Consider the following 23929-nt stretch of genomic DNA (forward strand, 5'->3'; position numbering starts at 1 on the left):
CGAAAACCCTGTCGGTCCGGATGGGCACTGGTGAAAAAGCTAGGAGAGAAAGCGAGCGCGGCGCGCAATGAATGAGATTATATCATTGTGTTTGTGTTTTTACAGTAATTATTATAACCGTCGTTTCCTACTGCCGCTGCCTTACTGCTATTGCCAACCAAGAAATTTCCTCTACATCTGATGCCTTACTCACCATTAAGCATCATCAGGGGCCGTCCCCTCTTGTGTGTGAATATCCGCATTTCTATATTCCCTCATCCTCCCTCATCCCTCTTACTCCCTCGGCTTCTCTGTATTTGTGGGTGGAGATTGCGCCAAACTGCGCAAACACTTGTATATAAAAGCCACACCAATTGTCAAAATTCTTTAATTATTCGCAGACAACTCTTTCTTACAGGCGGTGCGTAGTGTGTCTCGTATATTCTAAGAATTACAGACACATATAACCAAGTCATGACGACATCCTCCGGTTCCTCGGATGATCTGAAAAGTCTACAAGAGCAAGCCAAGTCTCTAAGAAAGTATGATTTTTATTATTTTGAAGTCCCTTTCTTTTTATTCTGTTGTACCTTGTTATATCACTCTCTTTTTTCTAGATTTGCTTTCTATGGAGTTGCCACTTCCACGATTGCTACATTGTTCTCTGTTATTTCCGTTCCGATTTTGTACAGTGTCATGCAACATATGCAATCTAATATGCAGTCTGAAGTTGATTTTTGCCGACTGAGGTCTGGCAATATTTGGAGAGAACTTTCGAAAACACAGGTACATTTCACTTTCCACCTTCACTAGCTATATAACCTTATTATAATAATAATTTTTTCCACCAAACAACAACACAAAGAAAAAACTTCAGATCTTGACCCAAGTTGCTGGTGGCGCAATTGTTCGCTCCCGTCGTCAAGCTGGTTACAGTTCCGGTCCACTTGAGAGTAATGATCTACACCTTTCTCTTTTTTGCATTCAAACATCAAAGTAATTTTAAAGACTTAAAGGTGTTTTCTAGGTGCTGTTGAATCTGCACCAGCCAATGTAGGAGGTGGTGGTGGAGGTTGCTGTGGATGCGGAGTATCTCCTCAAGGACCACCAGGAGTTCCTGGAAGAGATGGTGATGATGGAGCTGATGGAGAAGCTGGAGCACCTGGAAAGGACGGACCAGATGGACCAGCAGCCACTCCAGCTCCAAACTATGAATGGTAAGACTCATAAAAAGAAACTGAAGTAATTTTGCTTCCGATCAGGTGCTTCGATTGCCCACCAGGAGCCCCAGGACCAGCTGGAAGTCCAGGAAGCAAAGGACCAAACGGAAATCCAGGAGCTCCAGGAAAAGATGGTCCCATCGGAAACAAGGGAAGCCAAGGACCACCTGGAAACCCAGGAGCACCAGGTTCCAATGGGAATCCAGGAAACGCTGGAAGCCCAGGAACACCAGGAAAAACTATTGAAGTACCAGCTCCAGCTGGACCAGCCGGAGCTCCAGGACCAGCAGGTCCACCAGGTCCAGGAGGAAATCCAGGAGGGCCAGGACAACCAGGAAAGGATGGCTCACCTGGAGATGCTGGTGACAATGGAACTGCTGGAGCACCAGGAAAACCCGGAGGAGAAGGACCAGTTGGGCCAGACGGAGCTAGAGGACCAAGTGGAGGATGTGAACATTGCCCACCACCAAGAACTGCACCAGGATATTAGATACTGTTTTTTTGTATATCTATCATAATTTGACACCCTTTTATGTTACTGTGATATTGCCGACAATTTCGATGTGCTTTAACAACTTTATCATCACGTTTTTCAGTGATCTGTACCTGTTTTTTCATAACCTTCTTCCATATTGCTACAGTGATTTTTTCTCCCTATCTCCAGTGTATTTTTTTCGTTCCTTGAATTTTCGTGTGTATCTAAATTATATCCCAAGAAAAAAAAACAAATGAAACTGTTTTCAAAATCACATCGCGTCATTGTTTATTTCCGGAAATCAAGCGGAAAAACAATTTTGAAACAATTCAAACCGTTTGGGAGAAGAGGAAAAAACAAAATAAAAAGCACGCGGAACATTCTTTCGATCGTTTTTCATTTTTCTCCTCTGCGACCAAAAAAAATGGCTATCCGATTGGACGGTTGACGTTAACCGTATAAAATTTACATTTCCCGGTTTTGCATTTATAATTTTTCACTATTGAAAAATTGATTTTATTTCAGTTTTCAGATTTTTTAGCGGAAAATGTTCCAAGAAAAAGACGTTGGGCAGCCCAAAAGATGGGGATGTTTGGTCGCGGTTTTTGTCATTGTGTGTTTGTTTTTCAATTGTTTTTCTAATCATTGCGACAACTTGATTATTCAGATGACCGTTTTCAATATTGCCGTTGTCATTATCATCCGAGGACTTTTAGATACAGAGGATGAGTTCGACAATCCTATTATTCAAGGTAGGATATATTCAAGAAGAATTCTCAAGAATAAATTTCGATTTTCAATATGTTTATTGATATAGGAAAGGGGGAATTTCAAAATTTTTTAAATCGTCGATTTTTTTTTTCGAAAATCCAAACAATTCTGTGACAATTAGACAGATCTCACTACTAAAAATATAAAAAGTGTCGACTATGTTGAATTTCGATAAAAAATAGCAGAGATGTTGGAATCTCAATGATTCTACATTCATCATGATTTTTACTTATTTCTCATTCATTTAAACATGTTTACGTGAAAATTATTTATTTAGATCATTAATTATAAAAGAGAAAAAACACAAATTTATTGAAGAACACAGAAAGGAAGCCACTTCTTTTCACGTAAAAAGACAGAAAAGAAGAACCTTCGAAGGGATAGTGGTTTTGAAGATTGGCGCCATGCAGTATGAGTACTTGACACAAACCTGTTCAGAATTTCATTTTACGATTTACGACTGCTCTAATTTTTTTCAAATTCTGGGAAACCGACGTTCGGTTTCTGGGAAGTGAATTCTCGAAGTTATTTATTTGGCTTCGGGACGTTTCAGAACCCGACGTTTCAGAACCACGACGTTTCAGAACCCGACAGTTCAGAACCCGACAGTTCACCCGAACGTCCCGGAGCCATTTATTTATGGGATTATAAAGTAATCGAGTAGCTAAAATGAAATTCTGAACAGGTTTGTGTCAAGTACTCACACTGCATGGCGCCAATCTTCAAGACCACCATCCCTTCAACTCACCATTCAGATTCACCTTCTCGAGTTTTTGTTTCAAGTCCACATCCAAAGTAGCTTCAATTCTCTGCAGTTGAAGTTCACGTTTTTGTCAGGAATAATTTGAACTATTTCCCCCCACACTGAAAAATCACAGAAAGGAAGGTTCTTCTTTTCTGTCTTTTCACGTGTCTATTCCTTTCTGCACAGAAAAGAAGTGGCTTCCTTTCTGTGTTCTTCAATAAATTTGTGTTTTTTCTCTTTTTAATTGATGATCTAAATAAAAAAATTTCACGTAAACATTTCTAAATTAATCACTATTGTAACCATATTTTTTAGTGAATTTGGAAAAATGAAAACAGATAAGAATACTTTTATTGTCTCTAATATATTTTCTGGAAAAGCACCCAAAAGCAAACTTTTTATGAAAAAAATCGACGATTAAAAAATTTTGAAATTCCCCCTTTCCTATATGATTTCATTCCCATTCTATTTTTAAACTAGAAATCAGAGCGATAAAAGCTGTTTTGAATGGTGTTTCAGATTTAAATCTTTAAAAATGTGGTTCAGCATTTCGACTAAATTTTAGACAAGAATTTTTTAGGCGAAATGCGAGAAGAGTTGACTGCGTTTCTGGGAATTTTCACTATGACATTCTTTTTCTGCTGCTGTGGTTGCTTCTGCTGTGGATGTGCTTGTTGCAGGTACCGTTTTCTCACAATTCACATTTTCGAAACAATTTTTTCAGATGGTGTTTCTTCCAGTTCCCCTATGGAGTTGCCAAACTTTGGCGTGCGATTCCAAATCTTTTTGTCAATAATATGGATCATTTCCCAATTCAAAAATTTAAGGAAACAGGTATCTTTCTTATATATATACGTTACACGTGTCTGTCTGTCCTGTTGTCAAGATGTCCGCTCTTGGAAAACTTAGAAAATAAGTATAGATTTACGTGACCGTTTGGAAAAAATCAGGTTAAATCGAAAGCGCACCAGCGAGCTGGTAAAACAAAACATAATGCCTGAACATTCTAATCCTTGATAATAATCGAGAGGGGCAAAAAGATATTGTAGAAGAAGCGGCGCCAAACGAGGATCATGTGGCCAACGCCAGAGGTATTTTATCGAAGAAGATGAATGAGAAGCAGTCGGATCGTTGTGCTTATGAGAATACCGGTTATCAGGATATCATTGAGGTATCAAGGAAATTTATATCTTAACACCCATGCTTATCAACACGCTTATGATTTCACTAGGTGTTTTAATGATAAGGAATGTCTCTCGGTGGATAAGCTTTGGACTTTGGCAACCCAGATTTTTAAAGCTATGTTTTTAAAAAAGTTTGAGATTCAGTTTCAAATATCCATCATCTAGCTAAATACTCGTTCTAGGAATTTTTCCAGGAATTCGGGTTTTCGAAAAATTATTTTTCACGGTTTTTCGAGAAAACTCTGGAAATTGGTTTTCATTATTTTTGCTTGTTTTTCTTAATGTTGTTTGTTCAGTCGGTTTCTTTAAGATCGGCAAAAATGTGATTAAGAATTGGTAGAAATGTAGGACAAAATTGATAGCATTTGTGAAAATAGGCAAAACGTTTTTTTTTCTAAAAATAGGATAGACAGTTTTTGAATGATTTTTTGAGCAATCCTTCTAAGGATTCAGCAACACTTTTGTCGGGAAAAACTTCCAAAAGTTTTTTATTTATTTTTCTAATTGTAGAAATTTTCAGATGGAGCGTGTTCCTCAACCACCTCGCCTTATCCTTCCTCCAGCGGCTTCTGGACGTCTCCGTTCACAGAGTATCGATGTTTCTGCTATTGTCTAATTTTTTTGTCCATTTTGAAATGATGGGTTTATTGAATACCTGCTGTGATGTATGTGATAAAATTTCCAGTGAAAGACATGAAATTATGAAAGACAAAGAGTATGGAAGGAACAGTTCGAGATCTCCAATTGTGGTACAAAAAAGAGAGAATGAGGAAATAAAAATAAAAATAAGTTATGTTAGTTTAGAGGCATTCAACGAGTTATTTATTTTCTTCCTCCAAAAAATTGAGAAAGGATTGATGATGGTTCTTGGCGAGCAGGTTTGGCGTTGGTGCGAAGGAGAGCATTCATGATTCCTTAAATGACAAACATTGAAAACTTAAAACATTAAATAAAAATTACCATCAAAATCTTCCGCAGTTCCACTGTAAGGTTTATCCGGTGCAAAGAGGGCGCGGAGTGGTGGAGCAGCAGTGGTGGTTGTGGTTGGTTTGGCGAGTCCGAACATTTCAAGGAAATTTATTCTTCCTTTGCTGGATGATTGCTCCGGTTGAGGGCGTTCCGGTTGAGGGACTGGAATGAATTAAAAAACGGATAATTAGTTGAACGATTCAAGGGATACCAAAAAGATTCATGATTCTCTGAACTGGAGTAGCCTCGGTAGTAGTTGTGGTAGTAGTTGGTGGTGGTGTTGGCATCAATCCTGAAATCAGGTTTTAGAGTCTTTATTCTGATTGGATATTGTACATTTTTTTGATTGAGCGCTACCTCAAAACTCGAAATTTGATTTTTATTACTTCATTTCCTCTAATAGAAGCCGACCCAACTTGTCAAATTTGGCTCCCGACCTTTCGCAGCCGGACATTTCGCAGCCAGACATTTCGCAGCCGGACATTTCGCAGCCGGACATTTCGCAGTTTCTGATAACGTCAGAAAATCAGAATTCCAAGTTTTTCGGTTTTGAAAAAAAGTATATTTTTTTTTGTCAGCAATTGAATTTTCGAATAATTCGGCTGAAAAAAATCAAATTTCAGCGGAAAAAAGTATTCAATCAATTGAAAACTGCTAAATCTTCATTGTTTTGATATTTTTTAGAATTTCTTTTTTTTCTTCTAGAATTCCAATTTTCTCAAATCTTATATTTTAAAAAGAAATTCTAAATAACAATGAAGATTTAGAATTTTTCAATTGATTGAATACTTGCTTGCTATTTTTTCAGCTGAAATTTGATTTTTTTTTCAGCCGAATTCTTCGAAAATTAAATTTCTGATATTAAAATATACTTTTTTTACAAAACCGAAAAACTTGGAATTCTGATTTTCTGACGTTATCAGAGGCTGCGAAATGTCTAGCTGCGAAATGTTGCGGCTGCAAAATGTCCGGCTACGAAATTTCGCGGCTGCGAAATTTTCGGTTGCGAAATGTCCGGGAGCCTCAAATTTGAGCTCAATTATCTTAGTTCTTGGACCATATGCCAAAAAATTGTCAGCTGATAAATTATTCATCATAGTATCAGCAATGTTTTATCAGTTGACAATTGTTTAATATCTTTCACACGAATCGAGATAAATTGGCTCAAATGTGGTTGTTGATGAGGTCAATCTACGGGATGTGTAAGATATCTTTGTTTCTATAAGAGTGTAAAAAAACAAGTCAATTTTTCAAATTTTTGTCATGACATTGAGAACATACTGTCAATTTATGATCATATACTTCAGAATTCAGAAATTGTTTGTTTTCTAAAAAATCTGCACCAATTTTTTAAACGTTTTTCTAACTTCTGGAGGTTCCCAATTTTAAGAATTTCTGTTTTTCGTTTCTTTCAGCTTCATGTATTCACTTTTTACTTTGGATTCGATACGTATTACGCAGTATTTTTTCATGTTTCATCCTAATCCCTCACCAAAAAGACTCAAAAGGTTGTTTCCACCAGAAGACGATGATTGCTGTGGCGGCGGATCTGCAACACCGAAAAGTTTAGTAATTCCGCCTTATTGACGTTAATAGTTTCACTGGAATCAACTGCTTGTCCTCCTCCTACTCCTCCTCCGAACATTTGTCCGAACAGGTTTTGACGTGGTCGTGGCCGTGGAGTTGGTGGTGGTGGTAAGTTTTCATATTCGTCAGCAGGCGCACCTCCACCAGCTGATCCACTGCTGCCGCCAGTTCCTAAATGATAGCCTGATAATCGAAAGAACAAGGAACAACACCATTAAGAAGAAAAACAGGGTTCGGAAACGATACCTAGAAAAGTGTCAAGAATGGACTTGAATCCAGACGGCGCTTGTGTTGTTGTGGTTGTTGGCTGCGCAAACTTTGCATTGGCAAGCATTCCTGGAAATTAACTGTTCTTTTTAACGACTGTCCATTCGGATGCCAGTGCCGACCACAAACCTCCGTATTGTTGGAACATTTGCGCCATAGTATTCATCCCACTTTGTGACGATGATCCTCCACTCAGAATACTATTATTTCGGTGAACGATCGAACCCCTGAACATGAGATTTTTGAATGTATATCAGTGAGGTCTAAAAATGGGAGAAAGCGTAGAATCCGTGATAAATCGCTAGCGAAAAAGTGGATATGAAAGAGGGACAGGTCTACCGAACTGCTTATTGATAGGAGGCAAGAAAGGAAAGGATAAGCGGGGCCTAAGTTTCAAAGTGAAAGTTAAGAAATGAGGAAAATACCTTGAAAACGAGGACGTATCTCTTGATCGCTTCCGCCATTTCCATTCATGATGTTACCGCTGAGCTCCATGATTTTTGAAGCGATTCCATAAACTGAAACATTTGAAGAGTTTCGGATTTATAGAAATTCTACCCTTTATTTTTTTCAATTAGGACAATATTTTAACATTACTGATTTTTCACATTGAGATGACTAGATATCAAAATATCATTTTCTTAAAAAAATATTAATCACTTACGTCTCCTAAAGTTTTCCGCGTTCTCAACTGCTTCTTCTCCATTTTGCGCTAGAGTTAATACTGGTAGAAGTGCTAAAAGATATATCCTCATTCTTGATTGGATCTCTGAAGAGAATGAATTAGTGATGATATGATAAGCGATCATTTTAGGAGAAAATAGTAAGCAATGGCGGCTAATCACAGAAAACGATAAAAAGACAGGAACGAAAACATAACAATGGATAGGAGTGATAACACATTCGTAGAGGTCCAAAACTAGAGCTTTTAGACCTGTGAAAAAAAGTAAGAATGAATAAATTTATAGGAAAAAAGTAGAATTTAAAAAAAAGACAAAAGAATGATGAGAAGAAAATTCAGACAGAAAATGAAATCGAGGATTACATAAGGCTTGATAATGAGAAACGAATATATCTGGCTGTGTGAGAAAAGAGGAGGAGGGATCGTTTCTTTTCTGTCCCCTCGGTCTCTATCAAAACCCTGTTTGTTGGTGGTGGTTTGAGGCAAAAAAAGACACAGAAAAGACAGTGAGGACCGGCAATCGTGCGCCCCCGGGGGGAGTGGATGAGATAACACATGAAGTATTGCGTCACAGATACAAGTGACTTTTTCACGCAATTCCTTTTTTTGCCAACTCGATTTTTGTACATCCGCAAGAGAGGCTTGCCAAAAGCGGCCTGTCAGGATGAAAATGATAGGAAGAAAGTGCGACATATCATAGAAAAAAAGGCAAATCCCCTTTAGGAGATGTAGAAAATAGATGATCAGTGATGGAAATATGTGATAATGGTGTTCTCAGATGTTTAGGAGTTTGTCTTGTTTTGCCATGAAAAAAGCCTTGCAATACGGTTTTTTCAATAACTATGAGTTGAGAAACATAAAAAGGTGAAGGTTTGGTACTTTTCACAGAAACCACTCAGTTTAAAACACACTAAAAAAACTTTTTACAAAATAATCAGAAGGTCTATGCTGGATATTTCGGAAAACTGGATAAAATATAAAGTTATCGCCTAATTCCAAATTTCCGAAAATTCGCTTTAATATTAAGAGGAACAATTAGAAATCTGTTTCCTGAAAAAATGAAAAATTGCTCATTTTCAAAATTAGAATTTTTTCGATACTTAAAAATATTGAGAATCTTTCAGTTAGTTGTCAGCTTTCTCTAAACATAATACCAAAAACATTTGACTATCACAAGTTGGTATCCTTTAATATGTCACTAACTTAATTAATGCATTACGTTCTGAACGATTTTCGGAACGGGAGGTCTCTTCAAAAGGGAACGAAAGAAGGAATAGGAGCGTATCGTCATTAAACACCCACGCTTTTCTGCAAATGTAACTACTTTCGCTAGTTTTGAAAGTTTCTACAATACTTTTTCTCTTCCTTTCTCCCCACTTCTTCTCTCGATGATCCGTTTGAAATCTTCTTCTTCTTTCGGACTAAAACCGTCGGTCAGATAATCCGATTGTTGCTAAGTGAGAGGTGCACTTTTCTATTTCTCTTTCTTTTTTTTTGTTGTCCGAAACAATCCGCCACTTTTCACTCACAATTCAATTTCGCTTGCTGCTAATTGAGTTTGCCACCTTTAACAACAGGTTATAGTTTTTTTTTTGCTTTTTATAGAAAAACTAGTTTGTATGTATAATTCAACTTCAAGAAAAAAAAAACGGCTGATTAAACTTTAGGTTTTTAGGCAAACGTCATTAAATGTATGTTTATGTTGTTCTAGCATTTCCGGTTGGATAATTTCGTCTTTTTTTTCATTTTCTGTTAAGCTTACTAGCAATGATTCATCATCGTTAGCTTTATTTCTCAGACATAATAAAATCACATTCTTCATTTCTCAAGGTTATCAGACATGTTCATCCCCATCTAATTTGTAGTCACAATGTACAAAAGCACGCTCCACATACGGCAACTTCTCCAGCTTCACTTGTAAACTCTCCGCAACATCGTGCGCCAGAGGAAGGGACACTGGTTCTTCGAACACCGCGTGCACTTCCACCAAGAATTTCTCTCCGAAGTGGTAGACATGGACAGTGTCCAATGCTTTGATGTGATGGTCGTGGTTAATGGAGATCTGTAAACAAAACGGAATGAATGATGCAATGACAACAATTGCATCTATTTATGATGTGTTTTTATTAGTTTTGCCTATTCTAAACATCGTATTCCTTCAGTTTTCTTACATTCGTGATGCGATTGATGAATTCCTGGTCAGCTCGTCTTCCGATCAAGTATGGAATGTGTTCGCGGATGGTCAAGAACCAAGTGATAATTATGAAGCCGGAAACCAAGAACGCGCCTAGAGGATCTGCATACTTCCACCAGTTCTCACCAACCCAAGCACCAAGAAGAGCAACAATATTTGTGATACAGTCGTTGCGCTGGAATCGGAAACTGTTAAAGTTATTTCAGTTGCAGATGCTTTTCTTATCTTTTCCGTGACAGCAAAATCACGATAACTTCTGCTTACCTGATCTATGGCGAGCACTAGGCATGCAGCTGACTTGCGAACTCTGCATACTAGGAAAAGAACAAGTTTGATGCCTGTTCCTGTGCACAATACAATTAAAGTGGTCAGATCCACTGTAGGCTCCAAATCGTTTTTAATTGTCTGAACTAGAGCTCTTTCCAAAACAATGAAGTTTGCAAACAACATGATCATTCCAACAATCACAACTGTTAGCGGCTCCAATCTAGAAATACATAATTTTTAAGGTCACGTAATGAAATCATATATGTATCACCTACTTTTTCATTCCAACTGGATAATGTTCTCTGTTCATTCTTTCGATTTTATAGCAGGCATACCAGACGACAACTCCAGAAGTGATATCCATGAAACTGTCTACTACAGATGCCAAAATGGCCAATGATCCGGACAAATACGCGACCACACTTTTCGCAATAATTAAAGCGACATTCAGAACTATGGTCATTGTAGTAATTCGAGTATCCCATACAGCGGTTTTTTGTTCTTGCTCTGCGGCTTCTTTGCATTCTTCTTCGGTCATGGTGGTGGCATCTTCTTTGTGGGCTTCCAGCAAGGCATTCTGGTCCCGATAGAATTTTGAAATCCGTCTGCGTTTCTGCCAGTCTGTAACAAAGAATTAATTTAGAAAAATCAAACCATAAAAATTTTTTTTTTGAAAATTCTCACTTTTAAGAGTAGAGCTGATATCAAACAACATGATGGTAGTAATCGAGTTATGTTGGTGTACGATTCACCTTTATTTATATAGTTTCAAAAGATGGCGTTATCAGTTTTAACAAAGTTGAATAGAGAAACTGAACTCCGTGGGCACTTCGGAATAGAAAAAAACTTCCGCAGGAAGTCACTTAGTGTCTGGTTAAAATAATGATGCTAGAGATATATCACGTTTGTGTTAAAGCAATGCTAACACTTTTGTGGCGTAGGCTTTTTATAAGTCGAGCACGTGAAGAACAAATGAGCAGAGTGTCAACTGATAACCGAATAAGTCAAAGTGTATTTGAATCTCCGAATCATAAACCCACAATTTTTATTACTCTATACCTCTGAAAAATGTATTACGAAATAGTCATCGCTATTTCTCTGTGTTTCCTTGATAAGAAGCCTACAGTCTTGGAGAAGTGGACTCCAGGAAAATTAAATCTAGAAACTAGAAACTAACAAAATTTAACAAGAAAAAAAGTGTAAACACGCATTGGAACGACGTAACTACTCTAGAAATCACAAACAGGACACAATTGTGATTTTTAGTCTAGGAAATGTACCCAAGTTGGCGAACAACAACACATGTAAACATTTCTGCAGACCGGGTAAAACATTTGACACGTGATTTTCTATTCCTAATTGTTATAAAATCTACTGAGGAATAGTCGAATTCTAGACATGTATCGGACATGTTGACATATGTCGACATGTGTCGGTTTACGCCCCTTCGGGGCTAAACCTTCTGGCCTCCGGTCGCCCTCCACCAAAACGTTGATTTTGAAAAAAGTGTTTCAAATACAAATTTTCGTGTTTTTTGAATTTCTGGAATCCCGAATTATCGAATTATCAGGTTTGAATTTGCTAATTTCCGAATTTCCAAAATTCTAATTGCCCGAAATTTGTGAATTCAGAAAATTCGGGAGTTGAAAAATTGAAAAAGTCCAAACTCGAAAATTTTTATCCAAAATCTCAGCAATTCGAGAACTCTGAAATTCTTGAAGTTAAATGTAGATAATAAGAATTTTGAAGTTCCCAATATTAATTTGAGTAACCTCCGAATCTAGATTTTCTGAATTTCCGATATTTTATCATATTTTGAGGTCTTTGGTCATTTTTGTTGTGGTTTCAGAGATTCCAGCTTTGTATCCAGCTAACTTGGCTCTTCATTTTAAAAAACCATCAATAATCCTTCAAAATAGAACTAAATTTTCCTTCCTATTTCATATCGCATCGGGAAATTTCGAAAACTCCTTCCCGCAATACCACTCAAACCGATAAGAGAAAATATTACACATATTCTCTTTCACTTCTGAAATTTTTTAAAAAATCAAAAAAAAATTGCCGCCTGCCGGACTCGAATTCGCGTAGCGAGGACAAAAACGTAGTGCATTAGCCACTACACCACGGGTCAACACAGCAAAGGTGAAAAACATGGCGTAAACGTGTGTGTTGGTTTTCCTCACCAACTCCCCCTCTCCCTCCTCTCTCGCACCCTCTGCCCACCACGCTTTACTGTGGTGAAACAAAGGAACGTCTCCAGAAGATTTCAAAATCGAAATTTCGAAAATAGAAAGGGTCGGGCCAGAACTAATAAAAATTTCCGGTTCGCCTGTCCAGGTTTCAGCTCAATCGGTTAACTTTGAATGGGTGAATCGTCACGCGACATACATCCTTACATACGGAATTTGGTGAATGTTATTAGTAATGATATGCGAATTCTAAATGTGTTCATTGAATTTTCGTCATTTTTTGAAATATTTCTTCGAATTCAAAATCAAATATCAAACTTTGTAGTGTAAGTTTTACTTCAACACTCACTAAAACCGTATTTGGATTTGATTAACAGGACCACTGTTCATTTAACCACTAACTCCTGATTTCTTAACAGTAACATTTCTAATCTCAAAGTCTCGATTTCCGCTTGAGTCAATACAAAACACACACCACACAAAAACCATGTAGCGCGGGAAGCGGTGATTTAAGAAGCGGAAAAGCTGTCGTTCCGCATAGCGGAATTATTCACCGGCTGTTTGTGTTTGGGACAACTGTACTCTTTCTTCTACCCACTGAATTCCTGTTTCCTTTTCTTCCCTCATTTGAATTTTCTATCATTTCATGGATTCTTCCCTAGAAGATGTGGAAGGAAACATTGAGAAATGTGAGAGCCGGAATGATCCATCATCGGAATACCGATTTTGCTGCAAAAGCCTCGAAATTAAGGTAATTGATTTTCCCATTGTTTTCAAACATGTAGACAATAATTAATTGGGTCCAATTTCCAAAACAATTTTCCTCCCACTAACAATTCCCGTAATAGTCCCAACGGATGTACGGTCGTATATAATCTCATTTAATTAAAGAAAGGAGCATATGCGGTTGCGGTGGTGTGCACCTGCATCATCATTTCCAATTTATGTATGAGAGCAATTAAGTCGGAGGAAGTGAGTGGGAGACAGAAATTAATGTGATAACTCATCTAAAACTTTCAGGTTGAGTGGAATTGGCAATTGTTGTTTTTGGTCAGCGATTCTATTGCAGTCATCAGTCTGTTCTATGGGATTGTGAGACAAAATGCAGCGTTTTTGCAGCCTTTTACAGTTTTGAGTGTAAGTTTTTTTTGTAGGGGATCGTTAGTACTGAACTTTTGCAAAAATTATCAAAATTGACGTTAGAAGTCTCAAAATTCCAATTTAGTTCTGAGATACTAGCAAATTTTGCTTGATCCAAAAAATAATACCGGAATAAAGTCCTTAAAAAACTTAGTTCAAAATGTTTCCATTCGTCTGAAAATTTCAGGAAATAATTTTTTAAATGAGAGTTGTAGTTTTGTAATTGGCAACGTTTTTGAACAAATTCAATCAAGCAAAATTGGCGGCTTTAAAACAGCACAACTTAAAAACCTGTAATAGAAGGGCCCCACACAGTGAACTTTGAGCTCAATTATCTCGGTTTCTTTGAAAGATAACATTTGTAAATTGATAAAGTGTCTATAATAATATCACCAATATTTCTACAGTTGACAGTTTTTGAATATCTTTTAAAGGAATCGAAAAAATTCAGCTCAAAGTTGGCAGCTTGGGTGGGTTTCTACTGAAGGAAACAGTAGGTTTGAAAACTTGATATAATTCTTTTGTATATCCTATACGTGCCCTTTTTAAAAAATTTTCTATTTTCTTTAATAGCCAAATCATGTCCGAAAGATCAAAAAAGGTCTTGTTATGCTATCACGATTGTACGCTGGGAAAACAAAAGCAACCCACCTCTTTTTTCCACTATGTAAACAAAAAGTTCAGTGATTTTTTTTCATAGTTCACCCAAATGGAAATCTATACAATTTCCCTCGAGTTTTTCCCCGTTTTCATGAATAGAATACCATTCAATTTAAGAGCTAAAACAAAATTATCGTATTTCCCTTTTTCTAATTCCCCGCTACCTTTACAGATTGTTACCGTATCCTTTTGCCTCCTTCTCTCATTTTTCTACCTGTCTGCTGTAATTGACCCAAGTTCCTATGCCGCCGAGCAAGTTGAAATCGGTCTTGCGGATAAGGTTCAACATTTCGCTGATGTCCTAAACACAACACCACAAACAGGTATGCAAAGAAAGTTTTTTTTTCTGTATGCTGGTCTATTTCTTCAACTCTAATACCTTCTCGTGACTCATATGCATTTTAGCGATAATAACTGTCGCCGCAATTGGGTCACTCGGCTACGCATGTCTCGTTTTTCTGCACAGCTGGTTTGTGTTCATTGTGGTCCGAACGGCACAGTACTTCCGTGCACTCACAAGTTTATAAGAAGAGTGGAAACATAGCTATGTGTGTGTACATTGAGAAAAATATATTGAACGATAAAATAAAACATCTTATGACTTTCCTTCCTTCCTGTTTTTATTTTGTTTCTATTGCCAATTTTTCAGTTTCTACCATCATTTTGGTTTTTGTTCTTTTCATTCAACTCTTTTGAAATTGCATCCCCCTCTCAAAAATAGTACCATGACGCATTTCATGTGATTTCGAAAAATTCCAACCTGGCAATAATAAACCAAACAACTAAGTCTATTTCACAATATAACCAACTACTTTTACTACTAATTTCAGCCAAAATGACGCAAATGATGTTTGGCATGAGCAACTTTTCTGCTTTGCGCCTCGCTAACTTTTTGATTTCACACCAAGAAAAGAACGTACTCTCTGACGTTGATTGAGCCGAAAACTTATGTCACTTTCGTTTTTAGTGCGTCTTGATTATCACTTTCATATTTTGTCATTTACCGGTTTTGTCTATAAATAGGGACACAAGAAGAGCATTTTTCACATTTAATTTTTGGCTAGGAGAGAGCAGCTGGTATTATGCATAATAATAAAATTAACATACATATGGTCTAACACATTTTCTCTCACCCTCTTCTCGTTATTTTCAAATTTCCGATTTCTAATTAACCCCGTCCTCCCGGGGAATTGATGAATCCAAAACCATTATCTGCTCCCCTTATAATCTCTTTCTGCCTTTCCTTCTTCTTCCAATTCTTTCAATCCAGCTTCTAATTAAGCGTTTTTGTGTTCTCCGAAAAACAATCTCCCACCCCTTTTCTATGCTCAAAGGTTAGAGCCATAATCAGCTCTCAGTCTACCTTTCCACCAGTTTACTCTCCTCCACCTCTATCCGCACCTGCCACCGCTTCTTCTCTTCTCTTCTCATTCCGTGCCATTCGTCTTCCTCCGTCCACTTCTTCCATTCCTTCTCTTCTGTTGACCCCTCTCTTCGGCTCGCGTAGGCGTGGCCGTACAGTTTTTGACCATTATAAATCACGCGATTGTGACCCCGTACCGTCCTCCCAATATGATGCAGCCCTCAGAAACAGTTGAGATGCAGGATATGGCCCAACCACCCGCAAGTGCCCCGCTCGCACCACAAGGAGGACAGCAACGAGATGTTGAAGCCCGTTTCCAAGTGGCACCTCAAGGTACGTGCTGAAAAAGCTAAGATTAGCAGTTGACAAGTTGTTGATAGTTTGTTGCTAGAGTGATTGTAAGTTAACATGACGTTTTTGGAGAAATTCTGACAATTTGACATTCGTAGAATATAGTTTGAACTGAAAATAAATACTTTAGGCGAGCACCACTTCCACTATAATTGCGGTGAGCTTGTTATTTGATTTTTTAACGCTTTCATAATCCAGTAGCTGAGAAAATAGACTAAAAATAGTGTTAGTTAGAAGTTCAAAATTATGCTTCGTTTCACAAAACGAGCTAATTACAGAGCCAAGAGAGCGTGGATGTGTCGAATTATTGTGTATTGGAATTTCTTGGTTTCTTCTCATCATCACTTTCCCTTTCTCACTTTGCGTGAGTATTAAAGTATGTTTCATGATAATATAGCACCTCATGACCTTTTTTCCGATCGTCCAAGAGTACCAACGTGCCGTTGTTTTCCGTCTTGGACGTCTCATTCCGGACGTTAAAGGACCCGGTATCTTCTTCATCATCCCTTGCATCGACCAGTTCCTCAACATTGATCTCCGCGTTGTCTCGTATAACGTTCCATCGCAAGAGGTCAGTTGCGCAATACTAGTCCCATATGCTCAATCCCCCCTCTTCAGATCCTCTCTCGAGATTCGGTAACCGTATCTGTTGACGCAGTTGTCTACTTCAAGGTTTTTGACCCAATTACATCGGTATGACAGGAAAAGAATTTGACTTCCAAATTGCAATGTTTTTAGGTCGTTGGAGTTGAGAACGCGACTGAATCCACTAAGCTTCTAGCTCAAACTACACTTCGTACAATTCTCGGATCCCACACCCTGTCTGAAATTCTATCCGACCGTGAGAAAATCTCGGCCGATATGAAAATCGGCCTTGACGAGGCTACTGAGCCATGGGGAATCAAGGTTGAGCGTGTCGAGCTTCGTGATGTCCGTCTTCCATCTCAAATGCAACGCGCGATGGCTGCCGAGGCTGAGGCCAGCCGTGACGCAGGAGCAAAGGTAAGCCGATATAATTGACCAATTTGCTTGCAGATATTACGTGTTTAATGGTCCACAACAATTAATTGCAGATTATCGCTGCCGAGGGAGAACTGAGAGCATCTGCCGCTCTTGCGGAAGCCGCTACGGTCATTTCAAAGTGCGAGGGAGCCATGCAGCTGCGCTATCTTCATACCCTAAACGCAATCAGGTAATTATGATGGGACCAATTAAGTGTCCTATTTAAGACCATGTCGACCGGCCTTTATTAACTCATTATTTTATTTTAAGCTTTATTAAGCAAGTAAAACATACTAATGTTCTATTCTGTTTCAGCTCCGAGAAGACCAGCACCATCATCTTCCCATTCCCAATGGAAATGTTCGCCGGAATCAAGACAGGAGGAGCCACGAGCGGTGCGAATTTCCCAGTTCAAGAGATGGTACAAGCCGCTCTTCAAAATATCCAACGCCAGGATACAATTCCAGCCACCGCCTCATCCGGAGGAAGCCGATTCTAATTCAACCGGACGGAAAAAGAGCATCAGTTTCGTCAAGAAGAACACCACAAACCAACTCGGAACTGCCTAACCATTTCGTCGTCCGGACTTCATTTAACCTAAATTATTGTTTTCATAATTCATTCCTTACCGCTTATCACTTGCCCTCTTCTTTTTCAATTGTAATATTTCATGCTTTTATTTTTGTGAATGCAAATTCACAGAAACATTGCCACGCGCCTAATATGTCATAAGCAAGCCTTCTCATTAGGAGGTGGTTGCACTTTTTCCCTTTTTCTTATATTACTCTACAGCTCCAGACCGTTCTACGCCAAACGTCATATGCAAATCTTCTCTTCTGAAGATGTTTGCTTTTTTTCTATTGTATTTTTTTCTTTTTTTTTTCTGATGATTCTAACTTTCCAATCCAGCCAATACAGCAAATCTTTCAGACTAACCTCTGAAAAATGATCGCACTATTTCTTCTTGTTTGAGATGCGGCTGTAATCCTCTTCTCTAAAATTTTTAAATTTTTTTTCTTCTCTCCGACCATGTCTCTATTGTTTTTTCAAGATCCTAACAAATTAAACATCAATGCATATTCGGACATATATCAATTAATTGCATATTTGTGTCTCTTTTCCGTGTTAAAATCATTCATTCCCTTACTATTTTTGTATATTTTTCTCTATATTTTTCATAAATAAAGCTTTTTGTTCCGAAAAAACTCACGCGTTAAATCGAGATGATCCGAAAGAAGGCAATTGTGTGCCTGTGTATGTTCCTTCACTCCGATTAAGACGATGCGCGCGCACCCCCACACAACTATACTAGTCGGTTTCCCTGCTAAACAGAGCGCGGGGTGTGAAAGCGGAGTGTCGTTGCGTAAACGTGTCGACATTTGTTTATTAATGTTTTCTACGGAATTTATCGCGTTTCCCACTATTTTCTTTTAAATATTACCTCAAATAATTTTTTCCAGCACGAGAATGCCTAGAAAACGTGTAGCATTTCAAAAAGCGGACGGGAACGACCGGAGTTTTACAATTGCGTCGCTGGAATTTTGTTTATCTCAGCTGCGCAAAGCAGATCCGAACTTGGTAAAGAAAGCAATTGCATCGGGAGATGGACTTACTGAATCTAAAGGTGAGTATTACATTTTTAACTGATAAATGTTTTGAAAAATCGATGAATTAAGACGATGTGAGCACACGACTGTCCGAGGCGCATCGTTATGCCGTCCAGCAATGTCTCGACAACTCGGAGTCACTAGCTCAGCTACATCATCAGCTCGTTCTTTGTGACAACGTCTTCGAGGTGAGAAGGAAACTGATAAAAAATATAGTAAAAAGGCCACGAGGCTGCGTACGCCACACAATTCCAAGAAAAACATTCTGAATTTCTTTTACAGCGCCTTCAAGCAACATTATACAGTTTTCAAGACAGTCTCGGTTCAATTGGACAGGATATGAAGAACTTGCAACTCCAATCTCATCACATTCATCAGGTAACGAACGAAAAATCGAAGAGAAAACAAAATTTGTATCATTCAGGAGCTTGAAAATCGCCAAAAAGTCCGTGTGGAGTTGAGTCAGTTTGTTGATGACATTGCAGTGTCGCAAAAAATGATGAAGGCAATCAACGATACAGATGCGAATGATCGAGGATTCTTGGAAGCGCTTCACGAGTTGCACCACAAGATCACACTGATTGTACAGAGAGGAAATGGAGATGCCGTCGCTATCAATGATACTATGCCGATTTTGGAGGGATTAAAGTTGAAGGTAGGTCAGAAGTGAATTGGATTGGCGGTGGTGTGAAAATGAGCAGAAGACTCGGCGATGTAGACGCAATGTTTTCAACTAACGAGCTTTTCATTTGTTTTTGAACAGAAGACTATTAGAAACAGATGGATTCCATTTTGTTCCGCTTTGATCGAAAATAGGTAAATTTAAACTTGCTAACAGAATCTAGTCCCTAAGGATAGGGATAGAGCTTTACTCTTTTCACAGGATTTTGAGGTGATTATGACGTCTCAGTAGCTTTGAAAAAGTTTTAAATTCTTTGAAAATAATGGTTGAGTTAGAATTCATTTTTGCTGTATATTTCGGAATCTCACTCAAGTTTTGACCTGTATTATGCTCGAAATCATACTGATCAAGTTCGGTAACAAAAAGACTCATTATTGGAAGCTTCCACACCCCGCCAACGATATCTAATAATTTTTGATGTACCACCACCGCAAAATTCTTATTTTCAAACTAGATATTTCTCTCACGCACGTCTCACGAATTCTGAATATTCTCACACTACTAAGCCTAATTGCTTATTCTCAAGAACTTCGCTGAAATCTTCTTCTCTCCCTCTTCAATTTTCATTTTTTTCAGGCTATCATCAAAGTGCGGGAATGGCTGCTCCAGAAAATGTTTCAATTCCGCAAGCCACTCTCCAACTATCAAGTATTTCAAAATCAGCTTCTGAAGTGTCACTTCTTTTACGAATTCCTTCTTCATCATGACTTGATATCCGCTAAAGAAGTGAGCCTCTATTTGATACTTATTAGCCTAATTCCTCTTATTTTTCAGATTCAAGACGAGTATATTGACACTGTGAGCAAGATGTTTTTCACATATTTCAAGGCCTACGCGGCTCGCCTCTTTAAGCTCTCGGTTAGTGAAAAATGAGCTCCCATTTCCTCTTGCTCACTCTCTGAGCCTCTCCGCATCTTCTCATCTCATTACTTCAGATGAAAGACGTCGCCACCAAAGACGACACACTCGGCAATATTGAATCGGCGAAGCCAGCTGGCCTTGGCTCGCTTTTCTCATCTAAACAACATGTTGTACGGAATAAAGCCACTGTGTTCTCCATCGGCCAACGTCACACGGTTCTGTCGGATGAGTTCTTCGGAGCACTAATTGTACCACACGCAGCTACACAGAATCATATATCGGTTATTTTGCTCTTTTAAATTATAATTGCTTATTGTTTTTTTTTCAGTATCAATTCGAATCACTCTTCCGATCTCTGCAGTTGGCATTTGTCGATCATTACAGCCACGAATTTCTGTTCATTACGGATTTTTTCCTTGTCAACAATAAAGAAGCTGTTGAGCTTCATAATAAGGTGATTAGAGTTTGTAAACTCTTCTTCACATTTTCAGTATTTAGGCTATTGCTCGAGCAATGTCAGTTGTGCTCAAAAGTTGTGAGGAGCAGATTGCGTTGAGTTTTGATGCTATAAGTCTCCATTTGTGCATTTGTCTGTGCGACAAGTTTGTCAACGTGCTTGCTGAGCGAGAAGTCCCAGAAGCCACCGAATACTGGAATACCGTCGCTAGTTTCCTCTGGACTCGTCTCAACTTTGTCATGGCCCAACACTACGACAGTGTCAAAGCGGTCGATGTGAAGAAACTGATGCATAGTGGATCTTTGGACACTAGACCTCACTATGTAAGTTGTTGATTGTGTTTCTTCCCATATTCAAAATGAGGAAAACCGATCAATAAGCTTACAGATTGTTCGACGATATGCCGAGTTGACTAGTGCCCATCTCACAATTGCACACACCAGTGGGAAGGAGATTGGTGACAAGATGGAAGCTGTTTTGGAGAGTAGCGAGGACTCGATTGAGCAGCTTCTGACAAGAATGTCGGCGATGCAGCAGACTCAGAAGAATAAGCATGTGTTTTTGATTAACAATTTTGACTTGATTCTGTCGACGATTGATGACGAGGAGAGCAAGAATAGTAAGATCTATGCGATTGTGCACGAGTTGGAACAGAAAAGTATCGACGATTTTGTGGAAGAAGTTTTGGATCCTCATGTTGGATATTTGATCAAGTTTGTAAATGAATGTGAATCTCTTCAAGCTCAAGGACACACTCAATTGCTTGTTCGCTACAATGGTAAGGCAATTTTCATGTAAAACTTCTAAGTTTCGCGGTTTTTCAGACAAAATCGGAACAGTGATCGCCAATTTTAACGCGAAATGGAAGCCAGCAGTGGACAGTATCAATTCCGAATGCATTCAACTCTTCACAAACTTCAGTCTCGGTGCAAACATTCTCCAGGTACCCGTTAAAGTCGATAACACGCCGCCAACTCTTCTTTTCAGACAATTTTCTCCAAACTGGTTCAATACATGAATCGTCTCACTAAACTTCTTGCTCACGATGTCTTTGCCAAGAATCCAGTTTGCGCTCAGATGGTCAATGTGCACCAAGTGATGCTTGAAATCAAACGCTGCAAGCCGGCATACTAAATTTCTATTGAAAACCGTGTAGATGTTGTAATTTATTGTATTTTTAGTCATTTTTGCTTTTCTTACCTCATAATGGTTGTGTCTGTATGTTTCTATATATTTCCCCTATCATCCCGCGTGGTCAGCTTTATTTTAGATTTGAAAATTTGTCATTTAAACGATTGAAAAATATATTTATATTTATATCACAGAGAACGTATAATCAACCTGAAGTGAAAAGTAGAAAAATTGAACAATATCACATAAATCAAACGGCTAGAAAATGATTAAGCAAATGCGATTCCTTCGTATTTGTATGGCCCGTGAAGTAGGAAGTCGTCGAGGATGACGTTTCCGTGGATATCGAAGACGCAAGCGTAGCTGGCAACTGGTTTTTCCTGAAAAATCGATAATATTACAGTCGCCGATTGGAAATAGTTACCTTTTCTTCAGATTTGATTGCTGCAATAAGTTGGTGATGGGTGTTTGGCACAAATTGGAAAGCAGAGAATCCTCTAGATTTGTGCTCATCGGATCCGATTCTAATCACTTGGAAGTCAGTGAGCTCCTCGTTTCCGACAATCAACACATTCGTTCCACGATTCTCGTCTTCTGCCTCCGAGTACTTCTCAGTTGACATTCTTCTTGGGAGGAAGAACCATTTTCTGTGAATTGGAGACCATTGGACAGCCTCATGGATCATGTATCCTGGATATTCGATTCCGGCGGCTCTACGGACACGGATGAAGACGTCCTTCCAATTCTCGTGGTGGACTGCTCCGTGAGCCGACACGTGCTTGACCCACATTGGATGATCGTTGACATATTCTCCGTCGGTAGTGGTCCATTCTTTTCCCAATCCTCCAACAATGAGCTCAGTATCCTTCACTGTCATCCATTCTCCTTTAATTCCCTTGATAACATTTCCAGGTCCATCGTTCAAGAGAACCCATGGCATAGCCTGAAAATGACAGAAGATTGAATGATAACATGTGATTGCCTCGATCATCACTCACCTTCTTGTCGCTAATTTGATAAATTAGACCCGTTCTGTCGTCGATGGAGTACAGTTTACCATTGAAGACGGCAAGGTCAGACAACTCCATAGCGCGGCCACCGGCAGCGATGTTACTGAAAAACGTTCACTTGGTTTTCCGGTCAGATGATAAACTTGGAAAAGAATTGTGATACTCACGTGTCTACGAAGTACTCAGAATCTTTGTCGAAGTGAATTTCGGCGTGCTTCTGGTCCGATGAAACCTGAAAAATGCCATTTTTTGAGGTATTTCAAGTCACAATTCCGATTAATTCGAGTTTTCGAGTGAATAAGATCTTGTAAGCCGACAATTTACTTTCAAGAATCCTCGCGAAACCAAACTTCTCCACTTCTTTCCATCTTTACTCTCATGGTCCAAGTCAGTAATCAACACAATCGAGTATTCCTTCGCTCCATCGTCAAACTTCTTCACTGAATACAAACTGGCGTGACTGATGTGCTGTAAATCAATTTTTCCACATTCTACTGGAAATTTCAAACGATTACCTCTACTTCTTCACCAGCTTTGTTGAATTGTGTACCCGAATAGAAGGCAATTGCGGTTACAAACCCCAAAAGCAAAAAATTGAACATATTGGAATTGTTTTCCGCCGTCATTCTGTAAAAAATAGACAGTTAGTGAGGTTTTCGATATTTTATAGCCAAAAATTAGTGAAAATAACGAGACACGAGTTGAAAAACGCTGCAATTAGAAGAAAAAAAATTATTTTCTCTTTTCCACGAGGAGTACACGGCCTAGCGGCCTAGGAATCCGCACACTCGAGGCCAGCGCGCCTGATGGAGGGAGGAGGTGGACATCGCATACAACGTGGAATAGTCGGTATGTATTCTAAACGAGGGATGAAAATAAGAGAATATAAACGTTTGGTTTTGAATTCTTATATACTTATAGGTCGGAAAATGGAAAAATATATGATGAAACACAAATGATGCAAGGAAAAGGAAAAAAGAGAAATTAGGAAAAAAGAAGAAAGAACGACTGAGCTGATGAGAGTAGCGACCGATGTTATCAACATCTTATCATTTTGTCCTATCATCAATCGGTTGTAGATTGTAACTAAACACAAAAAAAATTGCCATTGTGACCGATGGCTCAGAAAAGCCAAC

At 38.6% G+C, this 23929-nt stretch overlaps 8 protein-coding genes across 8 annotated transcripts; 5 read left to right on the forward strand and 3 right to left on the reverse strand.

Annotated features, from left to right (window-relative positions):
• Nucleotides 1-453: 453 nt before the first annotated feature.
• Nucleotides 454-1689, forward strand: Cbr-col-174 (the record flags this gene model as incomplete). The annotated part of the gene is made up of 5 exons (XM_002645016.2): nucleotides 454-521; nucleotides 597-765; nucleotides 857-932; nucleotides 1007-1196; nucleotides 1242-1689. 5 exons carry the CDS (start codon nucleotides 454-456, stop codon nucleotides 1687-1689), a joined length of 951 nt encoding a protein of 316 aa, XP_002645062.2.
• Nucleotides 1690-2341: 652 nt separating this feature from the next.
• On the forward strand, nucleotides 2342-4990 carry CBG16725 (the record flags this gene model as incomplete). The annotated part of the gene is made up of 5 exons (XM_045239984.1): nucleotides 2342-2426; nucleotides 3771-3870; nucleotides 3915-3958; nucleotides 4240-4361; nucleotides 4895-4990. The coding sequence occupies 5 exons, from the start codon at nucleotides 2342-2344 to the stop codon at nucleotides 4988-4990; spliced, it is 447 nt and encodes a 148-aa protein (XP_045096046.1).
• Nucleotides 4991-5196: 206 nt separating this feature from the next.
• Nucleotides 5197-7952, reverse strand: CBG16726 (the record flags this gene model as incomplete). The annotated part of the gene is made up of 7 exons (XM_045239985.1): nucleotides 5197-5288; nucleotides 5335-5505; nucleotides 5555-5635; nucleotides 6946-7101; nucleotides 7177-7266; nucleotides 7623-7715; nucleotides 7862-7952. 7 exons carry the CDS (start codon nucleotides 7950-7952, stop codon nucleotides 5197-5199), a joined length of 774 nt encoding a protein of 257 aa, XP_045096047.1.
• Nucleotides 7953-9713: 1761 nt separating this feature from the next.
• Nucleotides 9714-11055, reverse strand: CBG16727 (the record flags this gene model as incomplete). Its single annotated transcript, XM_045239986.1, has 5 exons — nucleotides 9714-9941; nucleotides 10051-10248; nucleotides 10338-10560; nucleotides 10616-10961; nucleotides 11025-11055. The coding sequence occupies 5 exons, from the start codon at nucleotides 11053-11055 to the stop codon at nucleotides 9714-9716; spliced, it is 1026 nt and encodes a 341-aa protein (XP_045096048.1).
• Nucleotides 11056-13175: 2120 nt separating this feature from the next.
• Nucleotides 13176-14856, forward strand: CBG16728 (the record flags this gene model as incomplete). Its single annotated transcript, XM_045239987.1, has 5 exons — nucleotides 13176-13280; nucleotides 13421-13501; nucleotides 13550-13666; nucleotides 14502-14652; nucleotides 14735-14856. 5 exons carry the CDS (start codon nucleotides 13176-13178, stop codon nucleotides 14854-14856), a joined length of 576 nt encoding a protein of 191 aa, XP_045096049.1.
• A 1045-nt stretch (nucleotides 14857-15901) lies between these two features.
• On the forward strand, nucleotides 15902-17544 carry Cbr-sto-1 (the record flags this gene model as incomplete). Its single annotated transcript, XM_002645021.1, has 7 exons — nucleotides 15902-16025; nucleotides 16322-16407; nucleotides 16441-16614; nucleotides 16662-16736; nucleotides 16782-17045; nucleotides 17117-17235; nucleotides 17361-17544. The coding sequence occupies 7 exons, from the start codon at nucleotides 15902-15904 to the stop codon at nucleotides 17542-17544; spliced, it is 1026 nt and encodes a 341-aa protein (XP_002645067.1).
• Nucleotides 17545-18512: 968 nt separating this feature from the next.
• On the forward strand, nucleotides 18513-21786 carry Cbr-vps-52 (the record flags this gene model as incomplete). The annotated part of the gene is made up of 12 exons (XM_002645022.1): nucleotides 18513-18669; nucleotides 18722-18840; nucleotides 18935-19030; nucleotides 19077-19307; nucleotides 19911-20060; nucleotides 20109-20192; nucleotides 20270-20476; nucleotides 20524-20649; nucleotides 20694-20975; nucleotides 21040-21430; nucleotides 21477-21595; nucleotides 21640-21786. The coding sequence occupies 12 exons, from the start codon at nucleotides 18513-18515 to the stop codon at nucleotides 21784-21786; spliced, it is 2109 nt and encodes a 702-aa protein (XP_002645068.1).
• A 266-nt stretch (nucleotides 21787-22052) lies between these two features.
• On the reverse strand, nucleotides 22053-23419 carry CBG16731 (the record flags this gene model as incomplete). The annotated part of the gene is made up of 6 exons (XM_002645023.1): nucleotides 22053-22163; nucleotides 22208-22726; nucleotides 22782-22896; nucleotides 22961-23025; nucleotides 23118-23261; nucleotides 23309-23419. The coding sequence occupies 6 exons, from the start codon at nucleotides 23417-23419 to the stop codon at nucleotides 22053-22055; spliced, it is 1065 nt and encodes a 354-aa protein (XP_002645069.1).
• Between the last annotated feature and the right edge of the window lie 510 nt (nucleotides 23420-23929).

Source organism: Caenorhabditis briggsae (assembly GCF_000004555.2).
Source record: "Caenorhabditis briggsae complete genome, chrX, whole genome shotgun sequence".
Lineage (NCBI taxonomy): Eukaryota > Metazoa > Nematoda > Chromadorea > Rhabditida > Rhabditidae > Caenorhabditis > Caenorhabditis briggsae.